Source organism: Sceloporus undulatus, chromosome 5, assembly GCF_019175285.1.
Source record: "Sceloporus undulatus isolate JIND9_A2432 ecotype Alabama chromosome 5, SceUnd_v1.1, whole genome shotgun sequence".
NCBI classification, from domain to species: Eukaryota; Metazoa; Chordata; class Lepidosauria; order Squamata; family Phrynosomatidae; genus Sceloporus; species Sceloporus undulatus.
In genome coordinates, this window is record NC_056526.1 from 29,750,421 (window position 1) to 29,777,782 (window position 27,362).

Here is a 27,362-nt window from a genome sequence, read left to right on the forward strand (position 1 = left end):
GATGTGTGAGATTGTGTGAGGGGAATTGTGAGTGGATGATGGGGATGTGTGTGTGTGAGAGAGAGGGGAGTTGTGGAGGGTTGTTGTGGGTGTGTGTGGTGTGAGGTGTAGGGGCCTGCCGCCCTCCTTCCTTCCTTCCTGGGGCCTTGAGGAGCCATGGAGGCGGAGGGGCTCCGGGGGAGGCCTGGGCCTGGCGTGGCGGAGGAGCAGCGCCTGCGCGAGGAGGGAGCGACCCTCTCCGCTCCGGCTCCCTCTGCTCGGCGGGGGGCGCGGAGGGAGGGAGGGAGCGATCGAGGCGGGCTCTTCGGGCGGGGACTGGGCGAGGAGCGTCGGCGGGCGCCACGTCGGCAGGCAACGAAGCGGCACCAGAAGACAGAGAGAGGGAAGGGAAGAGGCTTCGGGAGGCTGTTGCTGCCCAGCAGGGACGGAGCCTGCCCTCCGAGGAGCCGGGGAGGTGAGGCCTGTGCGTCCTAAGCCCCCAAACCCCCGCATCCTCCTCCTCTCCTTCTTCCCCTGGGCATTGCGGCCACGCGTCCTCCATTTCTAGCCTTCCTGTCCAGGAGGAGTTCCAAACGGTCCTCCATTTCCGTAGCCAGGGTGACCCTTCGTCCTCCATTGCAGCCTTCCTGTCCAGGAGGAATTCCCCCGAAGTCCTCCATTTTCTAGCCAGGGTGGCCAAGCGTCCTCCTTTTCCAGGAGGCGTCCTCTATTTCCAGCCTTCCTGTCCAGGAGGAGTTCCAAAAGGTCCTCCATTTTGAGCAAGACTAAGAGGCACGAGTTTACATTTAAATGGGTGTTTCACCCTCTGTTTGGGCATGGCCTCCACTTTCTCCCTCCAGGGTCCTCCATTTGGAGCTGCCTTGCCCTCCTTTGCGGTTAGGACAACTGGCCAGCCCCCGTTTAGCCCCCATGAAAGAGATACAGTAGCTGTTTTGTGGATTCGCTTTGCTTTATTATATACTGGGTGGCCAGAGACGCCCTCCTTTTGCAGGACATGTCCTCCATTCCAGCCTTTTCGTCCAGGAGGAATTCCAAAATGCCTTCCATTTTGAGCAGGACCAAGTTGCATGAATCTACATTTCTAGGAGTGTTTTTAGCTTTTATTTTGTAAGGCATTTCTACATTTCTTTCCCCCTTGAACGTCCTCCATTTGGCGGCATCTTGTCCTCCTTTGCAGTTGGGGCCTCTGGACATCATGTTTGAGGGAGATAAAGTGGGGCAGGAAAGATGTCTGTTTGAGAGGAACTGCGGACAGGCTGACCAGACATGTCCTCCTTTTCCAGGACATGGCCTACATTCCAACTTTCTTGTCTTCTTGCCCTCCATTTTGAGGAGGACTAAGAAGCATGGATTTCTATTTCTACGAGGGGTTGCTTTTTTTAGCTTAGGGCCTAGAGATTCCTAGAGAGGATACTCTACTAGGCATTTGTAGCTCCTCCAGTGCCATTCTATGGTCAGTGTCTGTTGGATGTTGACCACAGAGTTGCACTGGAGGACCTAGAGATTCCTAGAGAGGTGTCCTCTCAGGTAAAAACATGGTGTTTTTGTTATTTGCGGTTTTTCCATATTCACGGGGGTCTTGTGCCCCTAACCCTAGCGAATATGGAGGGACAAGTGTGTATATATGACTCTGTGGTCAACATCCAACAGACACTGACCATAGAACTGCCCTGGAGGAGCTACAAAGGCCCAGTGGAGTATTCTCTCTAGGAATAATCTCTAGGTCTTTCAGTGCAACTTTCAGTTAAAGTTGACCATAGAGTTGCACTGGAGGACCTAGAGTTTCCTAGAGAGAACATATTAATCAAATCCGTGAATAATCAAAACTGCAAATATGGAGGGATAAGTGTAATTCCTTCCGATATTATTTTTTATCACCTTTGAGGAAGAAGCCAGTGGCGCTCTTAAAGTTTACATTGTGTATTTGGTGCATTTTGGTTGGCTCCACACAGGTATCACTGTTTTGGTGGAATTGGGATGTTGTTGGACTTTGAAGTAAACGCAGGTTTGCCCAAGAGGAGCTGCTGTTTTTCTTCCCTGCGCCTCACCTGACTGATAGAGCAACCTTCTGCCTGTCAATTCCCAGAAGTAAACCCGACTCTGTTCAGCTGGGCTTTACTGCCAGGAAAGGTATTCATAGGATGGCATTCTTACAGCATAAACCTGAAAGTGGCCCAAATCTGCATATCAGCATAGAATTGTGCAGCCTGATGTGAGTTAAATCAATATATAGTAATAATTAAGGGGTCCCACAGCAATGTTGCTACATCTGTACACATCCAGCAAAGAAATAAGTATACGCCACCCTTCCTCTTCCCCTGGGAGGCTATTTTCTGCAGCACTCGTGCATCTCTGATGGCGCAAAGCAGGCATGGCGGAGGCAGGGGAAAGGCAATGACTCTGAGTCCTTGTTGTTTCCCATTTAATTTACTCCTTAGAATAAAAGCAACTGGATAGCTAGCTTCCTATATGACTCTGAAGTGCAAACCTATGAGAACCTACAAATGGAGGTGGAGAAGGAGCCGTGTAGGTTGTGACGGTAGGCGTGGCTGGTGCTTTCGAGCAGGAGATGTTGAGTACGTTCTGTTAAAAAGGAGCATTATGTTCAACGTGGGAGCTCCCTTGAGGGGGTGGGGAAATGAATCCAAGGCAGCACGTCAACAGCCCTATGCCTCCAGGTTACATCCCTGCCACGTCACTCCAGATCAACTCACCCTTTGTGTCTCCAGGGTGCCTATTTACAGCTTTGTTTAACAGAAGGAGTTATGCCCCAACCGCTGCTTATAGATCTGCTGGGCATTTGTCTTATTCAGACTGCTTTGTCCCAGTTTCCTTTGGGAAGGTCATAGCTGTTCTCCATGTTAAAGAGTGATTAGTTTGGGGGTGGGGATGGCAGAGAATAAAATTCAGGACATTGTTGTTCTAAAACGTTAATATTTCAGCTCAGTTTGATCTTTGTATGCATTATAAAAAAATAAATGGATGTGAATATTCAACATCATGGAACTCACTTCTGCGAGAAAGGAGGGGCAACTGTATATGCTCCATTCTTTGGTGGTATCTGGCCACTCATGGAGGAATGCTAGGGAATGCTGGGAACTGTAGTTTTGTGAGACATTTAGCCTTCTCTGTCAGAGAGCTCTGGTGCCACAATTAACTACAATTCCCAGGATTCCCTAGCACTGAGTCAGGGCAGTTAAACTGGTCTTAAATTGCATTATTTCTGCAGTGTGTTTTGGACCCATGTGGGGGATCTGTTTGTTTGGCAGATGTGTGGTTTTGAGGTCTTCTCTTAGATAACAGGATGTCCCTTAACTTTCCTTGCAGAAAATCTCTTTTCTGTACAGTAGTAACAGATATTATCTAAAAATATTCTTCAGCTGTATCATTCAAAGCCTTGATTATCACAAATATGATGCAAAAGATGGCAAGACACACAGCCTTGCTCTTTTTCCCCTTGCAGTCAGCGCTGTGGGAGGTATGCGTATCTAGATTTTCACTGCTGAATATTGAAGAGGGCCACCCATCCAGCCCTTATCCATTTAGCTTTTCCTCCATTCCACCCCCGTTACATGAACTTTACAGTAGTTGTTCAGCAGTTTCTATTTGCCTCTTGATTTTCTTGGCTTGTGCTATAGGTAAGTACTACACTAAGGACTGACCTACAGGTGCCTGTCCATAGTTAAACGGGTTGTTTTATAGGTGCCTGCTGAGGTGGAGTGTATTTGTCAAAGCAACAACAGTCAGAACATATTAAATTGTAGTGAAGTGGCAAGATATTCCTAAAGTTATATGTGTGTGGTTTTTTTTGCGCTATGTGGCTGTGTTCTGGAAGAGTTTATTCCCTGACATTTTGCCAGCCTTTGTGGCTGGCATCGTCAGAGAGTGCTGCCATGGAAGTGAGCTGGGTATATATACTGTGTGACTCTTGGTTGAGAGGAAGCAATTTACATGTTAATCTGTGTGTTGGTCTGTTGTTGAATGACAATTCTTAGAGTGTTCAAAGTGTTACATTAATTAGGATTATTTATAGAACACATAAATAAAATTTCAGCTGATTGTGTGCTGCAGCTGAGGTTTAATTTACACTAGCACTCTGAGAAGTGTGCTGTACATAAGTGGTAATAAGCATGTTTTTTCCTTAGGCTTTATATAGAAAATTACAGTGAGAATTGTGAATGCAATAATAGTTGGTAGATGTTTCTCTCTTAAATATGTGTATATTAGTAAAGTGATTCTACAGCATATGAAAGAGACTAAATGGAGTCTAGGAAGATGAAGCCAGAGAGGGGCCTTTGCAATGGCAAAGACTACCTGCCTTAAAGAAAAATATTGGGAAGAGCAACAACAACCCTGATTCTCCTTTGCAAAACTGGCCTGATAGGAGAGCTGGAAATGGGTGCTCCTCTCAGCCACCAGAATGTATAAAGAGCATTGCCAGGGTTCAGTGCTGTAGCTGGCACAAAGCATAGCACTTCCATATGTATCTTCAGCACCCTCCCCCATTTGATACTACTGGATTTAAAACAGTGTCACATCGTTTTGAAATCTTGTTTGCAGGCTCTTAGTAAATTTTCACATGTAAATATGAAATGAATCTTTATGGGAAAATGAAACATTAATTTTCATGTATATGGTCTAGCTGTGTGGTCTTCTGCTGTAGTGGCTTGCAGTGGAAGAGTAAGCAATTTTTTTGGAACACTTATGTATGTCAGTCACAATAGTTTGTGTTATTGGATGGCATTACAGTCGGCCTTCTGTTCTGCCCCTTGCAAAAATGGAAAATCGCAGATATTCAAGTTCTATAGGCTTGAATGGGACGCATGTATGTGAGTGTGCGTGGGGCACATGCTGCGGGGGCACACCCCTTTGAAAATAACAGAGGTCGCCCCTCCTTGAATATTCAACAGCACGGATCTCAAGTCCACAAGGAAGGAGGGACAACTGTGTATTCATCTTATATGGAAAAAAAAAATACTGCCAGTGTTGGACATTAAAATGTCTGGCTACTTAAAATAGTAATTACGTACTACTTAAAGTAGTAATAATATTTATGTGGTCGTTCAGTTATCTGAACAGCTCACATTTGCTTTTCTAACCTACTTTATAGGATTTTTGTAATATCCATATATTGTGGATATTGTAGATGAGGGAAGACCTTAGACAGAGATGATGACTTGTGCCTATTGGCACCTAATGAGGGACTGTTTGTGAAGACACAGTTAACTGATATGATTGAAATCCCATTTAAATAAAACGAATGAAAGACTGTCTTCAGTTAATTAATGACGTGGAAGAAATTCCATTCTATATGCTTTTACATTACCATGCACATGCATCTAGATATGGTGTGTACAATAGTATACAGTTGTCCTTCCATATTCACTAAGGTTAGGGGAACAAGACCCCTGTGAATATGGAAAAACCACAAATAACAAAAACACTGTTTTTACCTGAGAGGACACTTCTCTAGGAATCTCTAGGTCCTCCAGTGCAACTCTGTGGTCAATGTCCAACATACACTGACCATAGAATGGCACTGGAGTAGCTACAAATGGTCTTTCAGTGCAACTTTTAGTTAAAGTTGACCACAGAGTTGCACTGGAGGACCTAGACAGTCTTAGAGAGAACATATTAATGAAATCCGTGAATAATCAAAGCCGCAAATATGGAGGGATGACTGTACACAGTAACCTATAACTGACGTAAAATAGGCATTTGTTTCATATGGTGATATACAGACAGGTTGCATGCAGCTTTCTATGTAGGAATATTACATGTGGGAAATTTATGTGCAGGATAATGTGAGAATACAGTGGTGCCTCGGGATACGAAATGATCGGGTTACGAAATTTCCGGGATACGAAAAAGTTGGATTGGCAAAAACTGTTTCGGGTTACGAAATATTTTTCGGGTTACGAAATTCATTTCGGCGCGAAATCAAATGCTGCAAAGTGCAGCTATAGGCTTTCCAGTGCTAACGGAAAAGTTTTTCGGGTTACGAAATTTTCGGGTTACGAAAGGAATGGCGGAACGAATTAATTTCGTAACCCGAGGTACCACTGTATAGCTTTTGCTGCAGCCTTCCACCTTGTGCATTTGCACAGGCAGTGCATATATTCAGGTAGATCTCTGACCAGTTGCAAAATTGTTCCTTTTCTGCAAGAGCCTTGGCTGGCTTGCTTATTTATTTATTTATTTATTTATTTATTTGCTAATTACAGTACAGAATTTGTGTGAATCTTCAGTGATTTATTTATTTATGTTTAAGTCCCTTTCTTTCTGTTTACAATTTGGTATCTGCAGTAACAATTGCTATCTGAGGCTGCGTAACAATATATATTCGCATATGTTGTGTGTATCATCCAGCAAAAATGGCTTGCTGTCTCTTTTTGTAAACACAATGAATGGTGCCCAGAGATGAGGAAAGTCATCCACTTAGCATCTAAGATAAAAATAGTAGCAGAACCGTTGCCTCATTAGGAAACACATTGTCAAGGCTCCACATAGTCTAGGATACATATCTTGAATGGGTTCAGCAATCTTGCTTTTCTTTTTCCCTCTCTAGAAGATTCTCTGTGATAATGAATCATAATAGACATATGGCCCTATACAGACAGGCCAAAATAAGGCTGCTTCGGGTCACTTTGGAGGTATGCTGTTTCAATTATGCATGCGTACTAAGAGTCCTGAAGCCGTGCCAAAGCCACGATGCAGTCCTAAGGACTAGAGCGCTGTCTGTATGGGGCCATATGCTACTTATTTGTTAAATTGAGATATTGTTGTAGATACTGATCTATACCATCTACAACTGTTCTATTATTGTAGATGCTGCCATTTAATTATAAGAAAAAAGAAGAGAATTTAAACTTGAAATCTTAAAGCCACCCCGAGTCCCAATTTTGGGAGAAGGGCGGGATATAAATAAATATAGTATAGTAGTAGTAGTAGTAGTAGTAGTAGTAGTGATGGTGATGATGATATACAGCAGGACTTTGTATAGATATGTATGTTATATGCTAGGTATAATATATTTGACTGTATTGGTTATTTAATTCTGTAAGACTGCAGAAGATTTTGGAAAAGACATTAAGAAAAGACATTTAGGCTTAATGTCACCTGCTTTATTTCATTATTTTAACCCTTATCCACATGAAAATAACCACCAGTGCATTTCAGGAGATTAAAAAAATGTCCCATATCCATTTGTGTGTTTGTGTGATTAGAATCAAGGGCATCACACAATAGCTAAAGCCAGAAAACACATGTTCATATGAGGTGAAATATTTGTTTTGAGTGGATGACAGATCTCCTTTTCTGGGGCAGTGGAACATAAGCAACATTTCTGGACCCTGCAAATGTTATTGTTATTTTCCATCTAAGGGGAAAAAAAAACCTTTTTTGTACACACACAATTGGGAAATGCATATCCTAAGAAGGAAAACATTTTTTATATTTTGCAGGAAGATCTTGTATTAATGGTGTCATGGGATAATTTTCTACTCCAATTACAAAATAGTTCCTTCTGAAACTGGCTGTCACAGTTGCTCCAAGGCTTCATGCATTACTGCTAGGAACACTTGGCCAAAGTATGCAATGATATTAAGGCACTTCCATATTCTAACCTGGGCAGAATTCCTCTACTTTCATGCCCTGAATTCATCATACTTCTCTGTTTGCTTAATAAAAAAGGGATAAAGAATGCTTTCTGTGAGGAGCAGTTGAAAGGTTTCTGTTTACTTCCTTCCTTGACCCTGTCCGTTCCTAAGTGATGTCTCTGGCTGCTCTGGAATTATGGGAGATGAAGTCCAAAACATCTGAAGGACCAAAGTTTGGGAACCGCTTGTTTAGATCATGGAAACTATGGATTGCACTTAAAGAAATTGATGTGCACAACATTTGATTTTCCTGATACATAACCTGCATTTAGGAGAAGAGGCTATTGTTAGGACAGAAAAATTAGAAATATAATCATTTGCAATTGGAAAGGGGGTCAGGCAAGGCTGTATTATATCATCCTGTTTCACTTTTTTGCTGAACATATACGTAAAGCAGGACTAGACTTCAAGGAAGGGGGCATAAAAATTGGAGGAAGGAACATCAGCAATTTGCATGGGACACCATAATAGTAGAAAGTAGCAAAGACAGAACTATTACTGAAGAAAGTGCAATTGCAGGTTTACAGTGGAACATTATTAAAACAAAAATAATGACCATAGATAATTTAATGATGACTTCAAAGTAGACAATGAAGACATTGAAATAGTAAGATTTTCCATACCTTGTGTCAGCCATTAAATAGAATAAAGATTGCATTCAAGAAATCAGAAGACTAGGACTTGGAAAAGCAGCTATGAAGGAACAAGGCAATATCCTGAAGTGTACGAGTATATATTATTGAATATTAGTTAGGATTGTCCATGCCATTGTATTTCCAGTTTTTATATACCATATATACTTGACTATTAGGCTGATCACATGTTTAAGTCAAAGGCAGGTTTGGGGAGCAAAATTATGGATTTTGATATGACCTATGGATAAGTCGGGGTAAAACCTAGGGGTATGTAACAAAGGGTGTAAAAGATGAAGCAAAGGAAAATGATGTCAAATAACTTACAAAATTCTGGCAGGCATAACTGTTCACCCTTAAGTCTGGGTGGATGAGACAGTAGAAGGGGGCTCAGTGTTTCTTTTAGATGCCTCCAGGACAGACTAAGGCAGCTCTTGCTTTTTGCCACTCTATTCAAAGAATGGGATGGTTTCTTTTTAAATTAAGAGTTAAAGTATAGTATTTACATACATATATATGGCCCAAGGATAAGTCAACCCAGGTGTTTTTGGGATAATTTTTTTGGCTAAAATTTCTAGACTTATACATGAGTATATACAGTAGGTTGTAAAAGATGGTCAGTGAAGAAAGTGAATAGGAAGAAAATGAACTCATTTGAAATGCAGTGCTAGAAAAAGAGTTCTACTTGATACAATGGACTGCTAAAGAAAAGAAATGAATGGGGCCTAGAGCAAATCAAGCCTTAACTCTCCCTAGAAGCCAAAATGACTAAACTGAGACTGTTGTATTTTGGCCATATCATGAGAAGACATGACTGACTGGAAAAAATAATGTTTGGTAGGGAAGAAGGCAGTAGGAAAGAGGAAGACAACATTCCAGCTGGATGGACTCCATCAAGGAAGCCACAGACCTGACAAATGGAAGACCTGAGCAGGGCTCTTGATGGCACAGCATGACTTGGAGGGCTCATTCATGGGTTGACATTGACTTGGCAGCATTTAACAACAATAATGTTTAGCAAATATTTTATAGCATTAATTTTGTAGATTATAGGCCACTTCATCTGGTGTGTGAAGTATGAGCCATAATTTCAGATGTCTATATACAGTATACATAGGAGTGAGACTGTAGTCAGAGAAGTCAGAGAAAAACTAATTACAGAGTACTGTATATTTACAATGATTATTATTAGCGCGCTACTTTCTTTCTGTAGTGGGGCCTTGGAAGCTTTGCATTGCTTAGACACAGGTTTATTCCCCCCACTTCTAGTGGGAAACTATTTTTATTGCTCTTATTACTTGTCCTCTTCCCAGTGAGCTTAGTGATACTGAGGATGTGACCTGACAATAGTGACCCTTACTCCTTAGCATCTCAAAATAGCACACAGACCTGTTCTAATATCATCATTAACAGATGTATATGTATCTGTATAGCATGTGAGACGTCCATTTGTTTCTTTCTCTTTTTTAGGCAACAATGAACCAAACAGACAAAAATGAAGATGTCCCACCATATCTCAGTGATCAGCCACCAGAAGGTAAATTTTAATAAATATATTAAGTTTTGTCAGATAAAATATGTGCATGAGTACTTTTTCAAATTTACTTCTCTAAATAGATTTTTGATTTTGATTGTTAGTACAGTTGGCCCTTGGAACTCGCAGGGGATCTGTTCCAGACCACCCCCACGAGTTCCAAAACTCGGTCATATTCAAGCCCCATAGGCTTGAATGGGGAGCATGCATGTGGGCGCACGCCCCCATTGACTTTAATGGCGATCACCCCTCTGAGGATTTTCAAGTCTTGGAGGGGTGACTGTAATTCCTAGGAGCCAAATCATGCAGTGTGGGGACTGAAAAATTTTCTGTTCATAGAAATTACTAAAGTGTTCATTATTTTCTCTTTCTGAACTGATCTAAATTTGAAGAGTCAGAGAAATGTATATCTTTTGGACCAAATTCTCAGAGTTCCAGTATGAAAATAAAGTAGATCTCATAGGCCTGAAGTCTGCTGTCCCCCATGTAGAAACCATAATAAACTGGTAGCTATTAAGAAAGCAAATACAACAGGTGAACTGGTGCCAGACAAGCAGCCAAAGTTGGAAACAGTGACTCTAGTGAAGAAAATGCTTAGAAAAAAGACTGAATCATTTAAAATATGTTTGACTGTTCACAGCCCCAATCTGAGCTATTGTCATTTGGAAGAATGCTCAGTTGACTGGTTTGGCTAATTTTCTGTACTATAGTTTTTGTTTGTTTCTTATTTGAAAATTTATGCACCACTCACAGTTTTTAAAATATATTGATGACTTTTAAATGAGCATTGTTCTGTGCCTTGATGCCAGCCAGAGATGCTGGCTTTGAAGTTCCTAAATACTTTGTTCTCTCTCCTTAGATTTGTTAAAAGATCATCCACAGCAACAGCCTGGTATGCTTTCACGGGTGACTGGTGGCCTCTTCAGCATAACCAAGGGAGCTGTTGGTGCCACAATTGGTGGTGTAGCATGGATAGGAGGAAAAAGTTTCGAAGTGACCAAAACGGCAGTAACAGCTGTGCCTTCAATGGGAGTAGGATTGGTTAAAGGAAGTGTTTCTGCTGTGACAGGAGGCGTTACAGCTGTAGGATCTGCTATCTCAAGCAAAGTGCCTTTAACAGGGAAGAAAAAGGATAAGTCTGACTAAGCAAGAGACTGAGACCTGTTTGTCAAGGACATTGCCTGCATGGCTTTGAAATCTGCAAATCTTTGGACTGCTACAAAGCCACAGGTTGCAAGACATATCTAGAAAGCTGTATGAGTAACTTTCACCTCAAAGGGACAGAAGCAGCTTTGTTTCAAAGTGTCTAAAACATTTTTTTTCAAGCAGTCATCTGGTGAAATGTTACACTTGAAACACATGTAATCAAGTGCACAGATCTGAAGGGATGGCTCCTGTTTAAATAATAATTCACTGTAGAACTTTTTGCAGTCTAGAAACTAAAAATGTGAAATAAAAATGGAAAAAGTAATAAAGCAAAAGATTAAGCACTTTGAAGTCCTAGTGGTTCCAACGGGAGGCATTTTAAATACATGGTTAACTCTCCCTTTGAAATCTGTTGAATATTAGAGTGCTTATGTTTTGAGTAGATTGCACCAGTAGTTGGTAGCCTCTGCAGTACTATAAATATATTGATGTTCTAAGTACAAGTCTTTGGCTTCTGTATTATCTTGGACAAGGAATCATTGAACTGCCTGAAAGGTCTTCATATAGCTTTGCTTTTTGAAAATATTTTTATACACTAATTCTTTGAATGGTGACTGCTGTCATAAAGTGTGTGTGTGTGTGTGTGTATAAAGACATATATCAACAAATCATTCATGCCTTATAGTGAGAAACAATCTATTTTTACTTAGTGAATCTATAAGGATTTTGTAATGTCCCTCATTTCAATGCAGTCTATGAAGAAGCTTTACACTAACAAAAAACAAAAACCTGTTGGTACCAACTGAAGAAAGACTGCTAAATCTCAGGTGTAGCTTATTGTTATCTCCTTCTCACCTGCAAAATGAAAGTCCCTTGTGCTGTTTGGTTGCATAAAGTGAAATATAAGTCCAAATTTACAGTCTGTACTATATAGAGTAAAAATACTTCTTTGTGGGTTATTCCCCCACCCACCTCACAAAAGAAATGACTAAAATCTGTTCCTTGAACACAGGGCATAAAGCAGCAAGTGCTGTTCTTGCACATCATCTGTTTCATTGTTAGGTGCTGAATATTTAGAGACTGTGAAGTAGCAGCGGTTAAGGAATTAGACTTCTTATCATTTTCAGTATGAGAACATGAAGAACTTTCCATTCATTTAATAGGCTTTGAAAAAAACAAAATGCAACCCAACTGACAATGATGATTTTTTTAAGATAACTAGGTGAAATGCATAAAACTCAGTTTAACACATACATTTCCAAGGTTTTTTGAGCAAGATGTGAAGTATAATATCCTCTCTTGCCTCAGATCTACAATCCATTAACTCCAAAGTAGTCCTGCTGAAATTAGAGGGATATACTGTGGAATAAATGGATTTATGCCTTTAGAGATTTCATTCGGAAGCTCTTCAGCATGTTCTTGTTGACTTTGTAGCATTTTTGTACTTTGTAAAAGATGGCTGAAGTTCACATGAATATTCTGTATGCAGTATTTCCTAAAATGTGTGTGTTAAAATAAAAGGGAAGAAAAATGTGTTTGGTCAGATTGATTTTGATTATAAACAATAAATCAATGGGGGGCATCATTTTGTAAAACTTATTACTAAAAGGTATAATTTGTCTAGGATTACTACTAAAGTTTTGTAAATTAGGCAATCTGATACAAGTGATTGTAGTGTTGCTACTTCTATGTCAGTTGCTAAGGTAAAATCATAATTCACTGGCAAAAGAACATGTTACGCATTTGTTAGGTCTGAGGTGCCTGTCTCTAGTTTAGAAAAGATATTAGGTAGCAAGCATGAAAACTATGCTCAAGGCCTTGAAAAGCTGTTGCCAGTAGAAAATACTGGGCTAGACACACCAAGACAAGACAGCTTTATATGCTCATAACAGCACCCTTTTATTTATGACTTTTTCTATGTAATCTTTTGTAAAAGATGAAATAGAAGACAAGTTTTTAAACCACCCCAGCACTCTAATTTTGTCACTCCTATTATTTGAGTAAGGTATTTTATTTTGTTTGAAGAGAAAGGTAGCAGTGTTAGACTGTTACAGAAAAAAATAAGAGTCTTGTAGCCACTTAAAGACTAACTAGTTTTATTTGGCATAAGCTTTTATGGATTCCAGCCCACCATTAAATCAGGCACTAAAGGGCTGAAATAAGGGCATGAATGTAACTAAGAGCTTGTAATATAATGTGCCTTGACCAGCATGTGAATATTCACATAATTTTGTTATTCAACCATTTCTCATGATATTTTAGATTCCTCATAGCATATATTAAAACAAGAGCATTTTACTCTTTTATTAGAAACACATTCCCTAACTGTCCTTTCCAAAGTTCCCTAACCGTCCTTTGGAAAGAACAATTGATTTTAATTGTAGTTTGTATTTATAATTTAGATTTAACATTATTGTAGGAATTAATTACTATTTTAAGGTGCACAGTGCCACTAAAGTTACTCTTAAACTGTATAAATGAGAAGTTGTAAAATTGGCTTCCCCCTCAATTTATGTTGTCTCCATGCCAGTTAGTTTAAAGGTAACACAAGAAATGCTGTTACAGATTTACCTGTTGTTTTCCGACAGCAGCTCCCATCATCCTGATGAGTCCATCCTGTCTGAGACGTAGAGTACAACAACACTGGGAAAGCAAAAAGTTTCTCACCACATCCTAGAACCTAGAATCAGAGTTGGAAGAGACCACAAGGACCATTCATTCCAAACCCATTCTGCTATGCAGGAACTCACAATCAAAGCACTCCCCGACAGATGGCCATCCAGCCTCTGTTTAAAAACCTCCAAAGAAGGAGACTCCACCACTCTCCGAGGGAGTATGTTCCACTGCCAAACAGCTCTTACTGTCAGGAAGTTCTTCCTAATGCTTTTATAGCTGGAATCTCTTCCTCTAGTTCAAATCCATTGCTATGGGTCCTATTCTGTGGAGCAGCAGCAAATAAGCATGCTCCATCCTCAGTATTACACCCCTTCAAATACTTAAACAGGTCTGTTTGGACATGCTCTGTTCCCACAGTACATAAGACTGTAGTCATAAATATTGTTGAAAAAGAGAAGAACATAAATGTAAATGCAGGTGGCCTAATGTTGTCTTAAGGCTGAATTACAGATGTTGAAGTAAAGTTTGGGGTTGTTGTTTTGAAAAATGTGGAAACTGTGACAGGCTCCACCCAAATTACTGATTCAAAATTGTAGTGGGCCCTTGGTATCCACTGGGTTTGGTTCCAGATCCCCACCGCCCTGGATATCAAAAGCCATGGATGTTCAAGTCCCATTAAGATATTTTCAAGCTGTGGATATTCAAATCCATCGATATGGTGGGCCAACTGTACATACTATACACACATTCATTAAAATCTATCCCAACCCAAATGATTAAAAATGATACACTTACATGTCTCAACACACAAATATATAGCCAAGAAAAAACTACTAGTAGCCCCTTAGATATGCAGAACCTGATATCCAGGATGTGAACATACACCAAAAAACTTAGTGCTTAGAATCATAGCACTATCACAGTCAAGCAATAAAGTGGTGGACTTGCTTGTGGTTTTGTTCACTGTTTAAAATCTGCAACTACAAAAGCTGGAAACCTTCAGGATGACTTAGGCCCCATATAGACAATAGGCCCCATACAGACAGGCCAAAATAAAGCTGCTTCGGGTCACTTTGGAGGTGTGCTGTTTAAATGATGCATGCGGACAGCACTCCTCCAAAGTGACCCGAAGTAGCTTTATTTTGGCCTGCCTGTATAGGCCCTTAACAACAGCTGAAATCCCTTGCATTTGAAAGACCACTCCTGCTCCAGTATACTAAGGAATGTGACAATCCTAATAGGAAAATGGTTATAGAAGCCAAGTATTGCCAGAAGATGCTGTTTTAAATGAAATAAAACAAAATGTTCTAGCTGCTTTATTTTTCTGTTTGGTATACATTCAGTATCAGCAATACTGCTCAGGACAATACAATAGAGCTCTTGCTGGTTTCCAGTTAGGTGAGGAAGCTTGTAATTCCATTACATATTGTTCATAAAAAATATTTAGAATGAAGGAAGCATGTCTGAATAAAAAACCACTGAGTTACCATTATGTCCAATTTACTTCAGGTGTAAAAGGTGAATCAATTGCCTTTTTCTGCCTCCTCCCTTCCCTACAGCATTATTTAAGCAGGTTCTGGAATTTAATCATCAATATGTAAAGGAGCAACAGGATTAAATATAGGTCTCTCACTTTTTGCTTGTATCTTTCCGTAAGTAGTTTCAAAATCCTTTTTTGTTCCATTCAGGTATTCCAGAGTGCCAGTTTTTAAACTGAATCCTATGGCGTTTAATTTTTTAATCCTGTATTGTACTATTTCTGTTGACAGTTCTAATACTGCAGGTGTTTCTTTAATTTGGTCTACAGAAATTCCAGCCTTCAGTAGTTCCTTCAGTCTGTCTTCCAGGACTGGAACTGAATGGTAAAGAAGGGCAGGACATTTTAATATTAGTTCTTTTAATTCTTGATCAGTGCACTTGAAAATGTTCTTTGAAAATAACAGGCTGTTCTGCATAGTGGCAGGGTGAAGCTGAACAATAAAACCCTTCAGCTTGGACACAAGACTTAAAACTTCTGAATCAGTAAATTTGTTCTTCTGAAGGAACTCCAAGTTTTCTTGGATAGTGGAAGAGATATTTAACAGAATAAATGGATTTTGACTCAGTAATTTTAGTAGCCAGTTCTTCATATTCTCCTGTGAACCTCCTAGCCTTAAGTAGATACTCTGCAAGGTTTCTACCATCTGCTTGTTCTTTGCAACAGGATTATGAAAAATATTTGATGCACTTGTTAGAAGCCTACTGATAATTATATTCCTTAGTCCCAGGTCTTTAAAGAATTCAACATTGGCTTTCTGGTTTTCATAGTGTCCAACTGTAAAAAAAGAGTCTGGGAACCGTTTTATTAATTCAACTAATCGTTTTTCATTTTGACAGACAGACAACCACAGGTCTCTTTGACAGCTCACATCTGTAGGACTGCAAAGGATCCCCTCAGGACAGCATTCAAAAATATATGCTACAGAACTCTCATCAGCTCCCATTTTTTGTAAAATCTTAGCCGTTTCTTTGACATATGTCAGCTCTTTTGAGAGCACCCATGGCTTCAGCCTACGGATCTTCTTGATATCCACAGATAACTCAGACAGACTTTCTACAGTGGCTTTGTTCTCCTTTCCTGAAATGAAATGAGTTGCATATCTGAAATGCTGTAAAAACCTTCCATTCTTTCTGTGTTTCTCTAAGGCTGAAAGGCCTGGCATTAATATGATGGGCTGAAATCTTGCCAAGAAATTCATACATAAATTTGAAGGAGCATTAGCCATTTCACTTTGTGGTTCAGCATTATATTGGAAAAGGCCTGTAACAACAAAACATATTAAGAATGTAATGTTAAGCAAATGCAAGAAAACAAAATATCCAGTCTGGGTGCTTCTAGCTCCAGGATAAGAATCCTGGTGTTGCTGAACTACAACTCCTAGCATTCCCCACCAATGATTGTGCTGGTTATGGCTGCTGTGTTTTGCAGTCCAAGAACACCTAAAAGGCTAAAAAATCCCCACCTGTTGTAGATGGATGGCTTATTATTATTATTTGAACACTATCGGTCAAAAGACATTGTGCAACTATTCAATTCTTTTCACAACAGAGTTTATTGAAAGGAAAAAGGCAGGGGGGAAGTGGGAAATTCAGGAGGGCTAGAAGCCCAAGGGGGTAACCCTGCTCCATGCAATTATACAAATGAGGCAGGGGAATTCTACAATAAAAGACATGTCTAAAAGCAGCCCATGTTGCTTTAAGAAACACTTTTTCATTTTTAGCAGAAATTGACATATCCCTGCTCCTGTTCAACCTGATTTTTTTAGAATAGAATCAAGCTTCCCTTTCTGGCAATTGTTATGCAAATCCCTCTATATGGATGCATTGTGAAGAATTCCTCACCTTCTGTTTCATTCAGATTAGATAAGCATCGAGCACTAGCAGAAAATGTGTTAGTAGTCAACAGCAGCAGATGTGTTTCATTTTGCCACAAGGAGCATAACTCAACTAATCAATAAGGAACTGGGTGACTTCTTGTCCAGCCTGTATCTCCTACTCCATAACTTCTTGAGTCCCACATGTCTTCTCAGTGACCTCATGTGTGGCATAAGTAAACTCATCCATGGTTCAGCAACCAGATAAGTTAAGCAACAGAACCTAGGCATGAACGGGAAGGAAGTACAGTAGTGGTAACCCTTCCTGCTGTATCAACACTGTCAAAAGGAAAGGTATTTATCTTGGCAGTCTGGCAGATCTCCCTTCGCAAACAAACTATTTTATTTTAATGTATATCCTGCCTTTCTCTGTATACAGGATTCTGAAAGCTGTTTCATCCTCTCAGGTTACCATTTTTACACCTACATCTTCATACAGTCAGCCCTTATACATGTTTTTTAATAGACGGATTCAAGTATACACATTTTGAAAATGTTCAAAAAAAGTATAAATTTCAAATATCAAACCTTGATTTTTCCATTTTTTATAAGGGACACCATTTTGCTATGTCATTATATTTAATGGGACTTGAGCATCCACGGATTTTGTTATACATGGGGGATCTTGGAACCAAACCCCAGCGTATAACAGGGGTCCACTGTATTTTGTTAGCTCTCAGCCTTCCCACTGTCAAAGGAACAGCTGGTCCACTTTGAGATATGCCAAATGCATCTGTGGCAAAAGGAATAAAGCTTCTGCCTCGTCAAAAGCACATTCAATAAGTGTTGGCCTTCTCAACCGGGGGGGGGGGGGGGCTCATCAGGAAAGATGCTGTACTGTACAATGAGCCATCCACATTCACCGAGGTTAGGGGCATAAGACCCTGATGAAAGTGGGAAAACTGCAAATTAAAAACACTATTTTTTGTTACATGAAAGAATACTTCTCTGGGGATTTACAATTCCTCCAGTGCACCTCTATAGTCAAAATCTGCCAGACATTGACCATAGAATTGCACTGGAAGAGCTACAAATGCCTAGAGAAGTGTTCTCTCTAGGAATCTCTAGGTTCTCCAGCATGATTTCTGCAGACGTTGCAGAGTTGATCTGGAGGACCTAGAATCTAGAAAGAACATATTAATCAAATCTGTGAATAAGCAAATCCACAACTGTACTAGCAGGCTTCCCTTCTACCTCAGCCCCCCTGTGGTTTTTTGTTTGTTTTTTGTATCATCAGTCATCCTAGCAATGCAGAGAGCGGTTTGATCGGACCTGGGATTTAGCCAAAGGAACCTGTTTGCAGTGACAGGTGCTAGTCTAGCAGTAGAAGACTAAAATGTTGGTCTCAAATCCTCCCATCCCAAGCTATCTGCAGTTGGGATGGCATGATGATGAGGATCATAGATATCATTTGCTGCCCACAAACTTATGGTCTAGAGAAGCCCATATATTGCAAAGACACCTACCAAGGCAACTCCTATGAAGCCAGACATAATCCAAGCACCAGCTCCTGCAGATGACGCCTGAGTCAGAGGGAAAACAAATACAGGCAGATAGACAGATGGAGAGAAAGAGAGAAAATTGTTCTCAACAAGCCTTCTAAGACTATTTGGAGCAGCGGCTGAGAGGCAGGGGGTTTAACTCAGGAGTGGGCACTGAAGAAGGCTGGTGAATGCCATCGTGACCACTGCTTTGGAATGACCAAAAGCATCACTTTCAGTTGCTTTTTGAAGCTATTTGGGGTTGGTTGGTTTTATTGTTCGAGGAAAAAGAAGGAAAATGACAGATGGCACACAGAAGTACTGGGACTGTTTTTTCAGCTTTGTGATCCATTGTTTTGGTTTGGAAAGGCTTTTTTGGGAGGGGACTTGGAGAATCAATGGGACTCCTATGGGCTACCTTGAACCCCCATGGCTTGCACAATTCCTATCCCTAGTCTAACCCTTAAGACAAGGAGCCAGGGTGAATAAAAGGTAAACTGGCATCTACTGGTAGATCTCTGGGTCACTTGCAGCTGATAGCAAAGATTTCTGACTTCCACCTGTTTAACAACAATGTGAACTAAATATCTGCTGAAATACTAGAGGTGGGAGTTGAATGGGAAACTGTGCAATTACAGGTACGTCTCTATGAATTAAATAGATGTGTTCCTGGACATAATTTCTTTAACAGAAAATTCGGTACCTGAGACAGAAATACAGAAAGCAGAGGGATAGTTCCATACAGCACAGAAAAGAGAAACCCCAACATGCTTCAGCAAAGGTTCTCCCTGACCAAAACTAACAATATGCACATGTGAAATGAAATCATTAGGTCAGCCAAGCCTTACATAGTTCAATAAAAGCATTTCAAAGCTTTTAAAGACCATTTAAAAAGATCTTCCAAAATGCATCCAGGGATAGCTTTGTTTCAGCACCCTCCACTTTTCTTCCAATTTCCAAACTTGGTGTCCAAACTCATAGAGTTGGGGGCGGGAATTCAGTATGGGACTTACTTCTACTTAAGGAGACTAGCATCTGTGGGAAATAAAATTAAACAGTTTCACAACATCCATATTCAACAAGGAGCTGTTATGCTGATAGTATCTAAGGGAGTCAGGGAAATGACTGTTGCAAATTGGGTCTGATGTGCTCCTGATGTGCATCAGAACACTGACAAGGAAGTACTGATACGCATCAGAACACTCTTGCTACTGTTCTAAGACACATCTTCATAATTCACTATGTTGCTAAGTATGCATAAAGTTATGCAACGTAGACTGCAGAATAGAATTGCAGCCATGCTTTTTTAAGATGCTGGGGACAGTTGGTTAAGCAAGCTTATCTACTCTCCCCTTTTCTCTGTTTTGCTCTTCGTGCATGCTCAGAAATGGATTGTGGCAGCAGCTGCTGTTTACCATGCCTGTTGTAGGTAGGAACATAGAGCTGTAGGAATGATTAGAATGGAATCCCATTTTTCTCAGCTCAACCTTTATTTTATTGTTTATTGGACACAGTGTGTCCCTGATACCGTAAGTCTCCTGCCGTCCCGCACCATCCTCCCAGTGCTAATGCTGCTAAAAACCATCCAGCTAGACAGAGGGCAAGGGGGACTGGGGGCATAAAAGCATTTGTAAAATGGAGCTTTAACTTAAGTATGTCTGCATACGTCTGAAAAAGATTAATAGGCTATTCATACGCTGTACTTTTTAGCACAACGATGCAAATAATCTCAGTCATGCGTTCTGGCTTTGGTTGCTCACACATCAGCACTCAAATAAAGATAGAGTTGATAATGTGATGCATTCGAAAGCATGCATTCAAGGCATGTAGAGGTTTACCCCAGTTTTTCCCTGGTTTATTCGTATTGGTTATGCACACAACTGAGAATGCAAATGTTTAGAAAAATATAGAAAAACGCCAACATCGATTATCTGGGGTTAAGTGGGGGTTTTGCCAGCCCCCTCACAATTTAACTGGATGAATTAGAAATGCAGGTGGGCAACAAAGATTCAACACAGATTCTACCTGTATTATTTTCACCGTCTGAATAAACCCTTCAGAGATCTGCTCTAGAAACGAAAAGCAATGCCTGAGCTGCTAAACATGGGGTTAGAAGTATCTTTCACTACTATTTATGTTACTGTACCACTGCACAAACACCTGGCTCCAGAAATCTTAAATGCTGCCCACACCCTCTTCTAAGCATCCACACATTTATGTCAACACTCCTGAAGAATTATGCCAGCCAGCTTCACATGATTTTGGCAGGGAAAGGAGGAATCCTAGTTTTAAGGAGAGCTGCAACTTTTTTCCTCTGAAAAAGCCTACTAGGGGCTCGTTCCCACTATGATAAGCTCAGCATCTTAATTTGATCTATATGCCTCTAGTTCCCACTGGAAATTGATTCTGATCCTCATCGGATCGATTCCAGTGGGAATAAAGCAGAGTAAACACAAAAAGCCCAGGTTATTTTGATAGCAGTTTTTTAGAGGTTCTTTTGGGAAAAATTGATTCTGACGTGATCCCTACCAGTGGGAACGCCAGATCAGAATCAATTCTTTCTGAGGGGAGGGACAAATGGCAGAGGAGTATGTGTGTCCCATTCCTCCCCAGAGATGGCACCCACACGCCCCAGGGGTGCCTTTTGGGTTTTTTTTTTAAAATATATATATACACACACACACACACACACACACACACACATATATATATATATATACACACACACACACACACACACATACATACATATACACACAGTGGACCCCTGTTATACGCTGGGGTTTGGTTCCAAGATCCCTCATGTATAACAAAATTCGTGGATGCTCAAGTCCCATTAAATATAATGGCATAGCAAAATGGCGTCCCTTATAAAAAAATGGAAAATCAAGGTTTGATATTTGAAATTTATACTATTTTTTTTAACATTTTCAAACCATAGATGCTTGAATCCATGTAAAAAAATCCACATATAAAAAGGGCCGACTGTATATAGAACTAATCACAAGTGCAATATATTGGCAAAGCAACTAGTTGTAAGGAGAGACCCCCAGCCCTGATTCCTCTGAACCAGGCCTCGGCTTGCCCCGGTGCTGCCTGGCTCCCCGCATCGCCGCCGCTTGCCCCACTGCTGCCTGCCTCCCTGTGCTGCTGTCTGCTGTGATGATTGACAGATGAGGGGCACAAATGGGAATGACTTTCCGGGCAAAATAAAGCAATTTCGCTCCCAGTCAAGACCTGCTTTATAACAGGAACGGCGGACCTTTTATTTTTAATTCGATTATCAACATGGAGTGGAGCCGGATTGAGATTCAGACTATACTGTATGTGGGAATGACCCCCTAGGTATCTTTAAGAGAACAAGAGGCAAATATTCAACAGGAGCAATCTCCCTATTATTACGCCAGCAAAACTTACTGGAAGTGCAGATGTTCAGTGACAAAAAGGGGCACTGTAGCGTCTCAACAGCTTCTACATTTATGGTGGCATCTGGTTTTTTGGAACAGAATAGGATGGAGTTATAAAGTCAACCTTCTGTGGTTTTTTTTTTGGGGGGGGGGGTTGTGTTTTTTTAAGTGTTAGTCCTAAGGCTCAAATATTGAGCCTCCCCTTTCAACAAGGGATACTTGTCAAGGTTTAGTTTGTTTCAGTGTCAAAAAGAGGAAGAATTCTTGTGACCTGTTTAGAATAAATCTATTTACAGCCAGTCCTCCAAATCCACGGATTCTTTATCCACAGATTCAGTCATCCATGGCTTGATAATATTTAATAAATATATTTCAAAAGGCAAACCCTGAAATTTTGTCATTTTATAAAAGGGACACTATTTTCTATGCCATTGCATTTAAGGGGACTTGAGCGTCCACAGATTTTGCTATCCACAGAGGAGTGTGTGTGCTTCTGAACCAAACCCCAATGGATACCAAGAGTCCACTATATTTTGGCTTAACTTTTCATGAATATGGCCCACCTACTGCTTACAATGAAATAAAATGGCATCCTAAATCCACAAAAACGTGGTACAATGGATAGCTTTATTGGACCAACCAAAATGCACAAAATACATGATGCAAACTTCTTCATCAGCCTGGATCTAAAAGGAAGTTTCTTTTTGCATTGCTAATGAAGAGCAATACAAACCCCTCTAATGAAACTTGCCAAGAAAACCCAAATACAGGTTTACCATCTTAAGGTTATTTTTATTGTGTTTTTTAAAAGCATTAGTCCTAAGGCTGAAATACTGAGCCACACCTTCAAACAAGGAATATTTGTCAAAGTTAATCTGTTAATTTTAGAGTTAAATATATATGCATAAATCACTATAAATTCAGGGTGACCAGACACTCTCCTTTTCCAGGACATGATATCAATTTCAATCTTCTGTCCAGGAGGAATTTCATAATGTCCTTCATTTTGGGCAGGACTAAGAAGCATGAATTTGAGAGCCTTTAGGGCTGAAGAGGGGGATATAAATACCGTAAATGAATGAAAGAATTAATTTACAATTCTATGAGTATTTTAGCTTTTTATTTTTGTGGTGCCTTGTCCTCCTTTACGGTTAGGATATCTAGGTCCAAAACACACTGCAGAAATAATCCAGTTATCACTGCTTTTAAGTGCCCTGGCTCAATGCTATTCCATCTGCCTTGGTCCAGGCCTCAGAGGGAGAGAAGAATTCTGGACCTGATCCCCTTCCACACCACCATTCCCTTCTCCTTTTGTGTCATGTCTTTTTTAGATTGTAAGCCTGAGGGCATCTATTATCCCCTCTGTTGTAAGCAGCCCGGATTCCCAGTGACTGGGCAGCATATAAATAAATCCTATTGTTGTTGTTGTTGTTGTTGTTGTTATTGCTATGGAATTTTGGGAACTGTAGTTTTTGTGAGACATTTAGCATTCCCTGTCAGAGAGCTCTGGTGCCACAACAACTAAAATTCCCAGGATTCCCTAGCACCAAGCCAGGGAAGTTAAAGTGGTCTCAAACTGGATTATTTCTGCAGTGTGTTTTGGATTTACAGGTCCTAACCATGGAGGAGGACAAGGTACTGCAAAATGGAGGACATCCGGGGGAAACGGAGGACATGACCAAATAAAAAACTAAAAACATTCTTAGAAATGTAAATTCATGCTTCTTGGTCTTGCTTAAAATGGAGGAAACTTTGGAACTGGATTATTTCTGCAGTGTGTTTACAATCACAGTGAAAGAAAAGTAAGATATTACATAAGTAAATAACTAAGTAAATAAAAAATGTAATTACAGCTTCTTGATTTATTAGATTAGTGATCTGCATATGTATATGTACATATGTGTGTATATATATTGATATAGATATATATTTGAGTTGCATTAGCTCGATTCAATGTTCCCCCAACATCAGAACTGGAAAGGAAATATGGGGAAATTCCCTATGAATTAAAATTCTGTCCTTGTGATGCTGGCACTAGAGAAACAACAGCTCATGTACTTTTGTACTGTCAGTTTTATAAGGACATTCACCAAGAGATGATTAACCCCTTTTAAACGAAGGTCCAAAACACACAGCAGAAATAATCCACTTTCAGACCACTTTAACTGCCCTGACAATGCTAGGGAGTTCTAGAAAGTGTAGTTCTGTGGGACACTGAGCCTTCTCTGTCAGAGCTCTGGGGCCACAACAAGCTACAATTCCCAGGATTCCCTAGCACTGAGTCAGGGCAATTAAAGCAGTCCCAAAGTGGATTGTTTCTGCAGTGTGTTTTGGTCCAGGACAGGATAGGGGCATTTCAGTACAGAATAAGTAAAGAGATAGTAGAGGAACACCTTATTAATCTAAATGAATTTAAGTCTCCGGGACCAGATGAACTCCATCCAAGGGTATTAAAAGAACTGGCAAAAGTAATATCGGAGCCATTGGCAATAATCTTTGAAAACTCCTGGAAAACAGGAGAGATCCCAGCAGACTGGCGGAGGGCAAACTTTGTCCCCATCTTCAAAAAGGGGAAAAAAGAGGATCCCAACAATTATCGTCCAGTTAGTCTGACATCAGTACTAGGAAAGATTCTGGAGCAGATCATTAAACAGAGAGTCTGTGAACATCTAGAAGGCAATGCCATAATCACAAAAAGCCAACATGGGTTTCAGAGAAACAAGTCATGCCAGACAAACCTGATCTCTTTCTTTGATAAAATTACCAGCTTGGTAGATGAAGGGAATGCTGTGGATATAGTATATCTTGATTTCAGTAAGGCCTTTGACAAAGTTCCCCATGACATTCTTGCAAACATGCTTGTAAAATGTGGGCTAGACAAAGGAACTGTTAAATGGATCTGTAATTGGTTGACCGGCCGAACCCAAAGGGTGCTCAACAATGGCTCCTTTTCATCCTGGAGAAAAGTGACCAGTGGGGTCCCACAGGGCTCTGTCCTGGGCCCAGTGCTATTCAACATCTTTATCAATGACCTGGATGACAGAATTGGAAGCATACTTATCAAATTTGCAGATGATACCAAATTAGGGGGAATAGCTAATACCCCAGAGGACAGGATCAAGATTCAAAATGACCTGAATAGACTAGAAAGCTGGGCCAAAGCTAACAAAATGAAATTCAACACGGAGAAATGTAAGGTATTGCACTTAGGGCGGAAAAATAAAATGCACAGATATAGGATGGGTGACACCTGGCTGAATGAAACTACGTGTGAAAGGGATCTAGGAGTCCAAGTAGACCACAAGTTGAACATGAGTGAACAGTGTGATGCGGCAGCTAAAAAGGCCAATGCTATTTTAGGCTGCATCAATAGAAGTATAGTGTCTAGATCAAGAGAAGTAATAGTGCCACTGTATTCTGCTTTGGTCAGGCCCCACCTAGAATATTGTGTCCAGTTCTGGGCGCCACAATTCAGAAAGGACATTGAGAAACTGGAGCGTGTCCAAAGGAGGGCGACAAAAATGGTGAAAGGCCTGGAAACCATGCCCTATGAGGAACGACTTAGGGAGCTGGGGATGTTTAGCCTGGAGAAAAGAAGGTTAAGAGGTGATATGATCGCCCTGTTTAAATATTTGAAGGGATGTCATATTGAGGAGGGAGCAAGCTTGTTTTCTGCTGCTCCAGAGAACAGGACCCGGAACAATGGATGCAAGCTGCAGGAAAAGAGATTCCACCTGAACATTAGGAGGAACTTCCTGACAGTAAGGGCTGTTCGACAGCGGAATGCACTCCCTCGGAGGGTGATAGCGTCTCCTTCCTTGGAGGTCTTTAAACAGAGGCTGGATGGCCATCTGTCAGGGATGCTTTGATTTGGATTTCCTGCATGGCAGGGGGTTGGACTGGATGGCCCTAGTGGTCTCTTCCAACTCTATGATTCTATGATTCTATGATGGTCTTTATTTACGCTATCTCTTGGATAGTCAGAACTCAATGGTTAATAACAATTTGAAGTCGAAGGCTTTCATGGCCGGCAGCCATAGTTTTTTTTGTGGGGTTTTTTTCAATCTATGTGGCCATGTTCTACAAGAGTCTATTCCTGACGTTTTGCTGGCATTTGCCACAGATGTTTGTCACAGATGCCAGCGAAACGTCAGGAATAAACTCTTCTAGAACATGGCCAAGTAGCCTGAAAAACCCACAAAAACTATGTTAATAACAATTGATGTCAGCTGGCAGAGATTAACCTTGTTCCTTGTTTTAAATATTGTACTCATTATTTATATGCTGATCAATGACCAGAAAATAAATTATTGTTGTACATTGGTCAATTGAAGTAGATTGGTCAGAACTGAGAATTTTACTATGCTCAGGAGTTGAAAATTATAGTACTGAAAGATATATGGAGAGCAAAGGTGGCCAGGATGATGGAATTCAGGTCATGTCTCTTCTGGGATGTAAAACAATTTGGAAATGGCTCCTAATTTAAGATTTTGACCCAAATAAAAGGAAGTACTGCATAGACAGTCTGGGGTCAGAGAAACCAAACATAGAGATCACAATGTGATTGATGGATATCTCACGAAGGATAGAGACGTATGTTAAGTGTAATATTTGTACATCCAATGAATATACAGGGGTGTAAATGTTTATTTCATATGTAAGCAATGAAATGTGATTTGTAGTTTTCTTTGTTCAAGGAGCTATAAAGGGCCAATTCTTTTGGGAATCTGGGTCCCAGCAATTTGGATGAATTTCCTACTGGGAACAGCTGCAGCAAAATACACCATTTTTTCCCTTTCCAATCTCCAGGTCTCCTTACTCTTTATAAAATAAAATTCTGGTTTTCTACAACACAATGGCCGGAAAATAAATTGTAACTTTAATCACAGTTACAGTCGCAGTCTCATAGAGTTGCAAGAGAAGGGACCACAAGGGCCATCCAATAATTTAATAATATAACTTTAACATAATATATTTAATAAAATAACATTATTTAATAATATAACTTTTATTATACCTCCAGATTTGGTTCCCAAACGTTGGTTCCCCGAGATGTGTGGGGGTTGTTTTGGTGTGGACTCCAGCTCCCAGAATCCCTGACTGTTGGCCAAGCTGCCTGGGGCTTCTGGGAGTTGAAGTCCAAAACTCCTGGCGGACCAAAGTTTGGGGATCACACTGGGCCAATCAGCCCTGAAGAATTATTTAATGGAGACTAATTAGGTTCAACTGACTGCAATGCATATAGGGGAAAGAAAGAGGAAAGGAATTACTGTATATGTGTATACTTACATACTGCATATGGAAACAGACAGAGCTCAAGTAAGGGGCACTGATGACTACAGTACTTAGCTGCAAGGCTGTGGTTGTGTGCTGTCTTCAAGCCTTTCCCTCCCCAGTTGCTCTTGGACCTTGCCTTCCTCTCCAGTGCAGACAGTCCTAGAGGCAGCGACCATTTTGGATCCCGCCCTAATTTTA

At 40.5% G+C, this 27,362-nt stretch overlaps 2 protein-coding genes across 5 annotated transcripts; one reads left to right on the forward strand and one right to left on the reverse strand.

Moving 5' to 3' along the window:
* The first annotated feature begins 321 nt into the window (after positions 1-321).
* TMEM263 (transmembrane protein 263) lies at positions 322-12,501 on the forward strand. 2 transcript variants are annotated; one of them, XM_042468683.1, is made up of 3 exons: positions 322-454; positions 9,761-9,827; positions 10,684-12,501. In XM_042468683.1, the coding sequence occupies exons 2-3, from the start codon at positions 9,767-9,769 to the stop codon at positions 10,968-10,970; spliced, it is 348 nt and encodes a 115-aa protein (XP_042324617.1). In that variant the 5' UTR covers positions 322-454; positions 9,761-9,766; the 3' UTR covers positions 10,971-12,501. The 2 variants fall into 2 exon arrangements, with proteins under 2 accessions (XP_042324617.1, XP_042324618.1); XM_042468684.1 differs by having other exon boundaries at positions 337-463.
* A 2,387-nt stretch (positions 12,502-14,888) lies between these two features.
* MTERF2 (mitochondrial transcription termination factor 2) lies at positions 14,889-27,362 on the reverse strand. 3 transcript variants are annotated; one of them, XM_042468682.1, is made up of 3 exons: positions 27,177-27,362; positions 18,466-18,522; positions 14,889-16,386 (listed from the first exon to the last, which is right to left on the reverse strand). In XM_042468682.1, the coding sequence occupies exon 3, from the start codon at positions 16,349-16,351 to the stop codon at positions 15,170-15,172; it is 1,182 nt and encodes a 393-aa protein (XP_042324616.1). In that variant the 5' UTR covers positions 16,352-16,386; positions 18,466-18,522; positions 27,177-27,362; the 3' UTR covers positions 14,889-15,169. The 3 variants fall into 3 exon arrangements, with proteins under 3 accessions (XP_042324616.1, XP_042324614.1, XP_042324615.1); XM_042468680.1 differs by lacking the exon at positions 18,466-18,522 and having other exon boundaries at positions 27,177-27,313; XM_042468681.1 differs by lacking the exons at positions 18,466-18,522; positions 27,177-27,362 and adding an exon at positions 16,968-17,495.

What these genes read in the sequence shown, in the direction of transcription:
- MTERF2 (XM_042468682.1), bottom strand. Translation starts at nt 16,351, where the DNA reads ATGGCTAATGCTCCTTCAAATTTATGTATGAATTTCTTGGCAAGATTT.
- TMEM263 (XM_042468683.1), top strand. Translation starts at nt 9,767, where the DNA reads ATGAACCAAACAGACAAAAATGAAGATGTCCCACCATATCTCAGTGAT. An exon ending in CAGTGATCAGCCACCAGAAG is followed by an intron (nt 9,828 to 10,683) that starts GTAAATTTTAAT and finishes CTCTCTCCTTAG; the next exon opens with ATTTGTTAAAAGATCATCCA.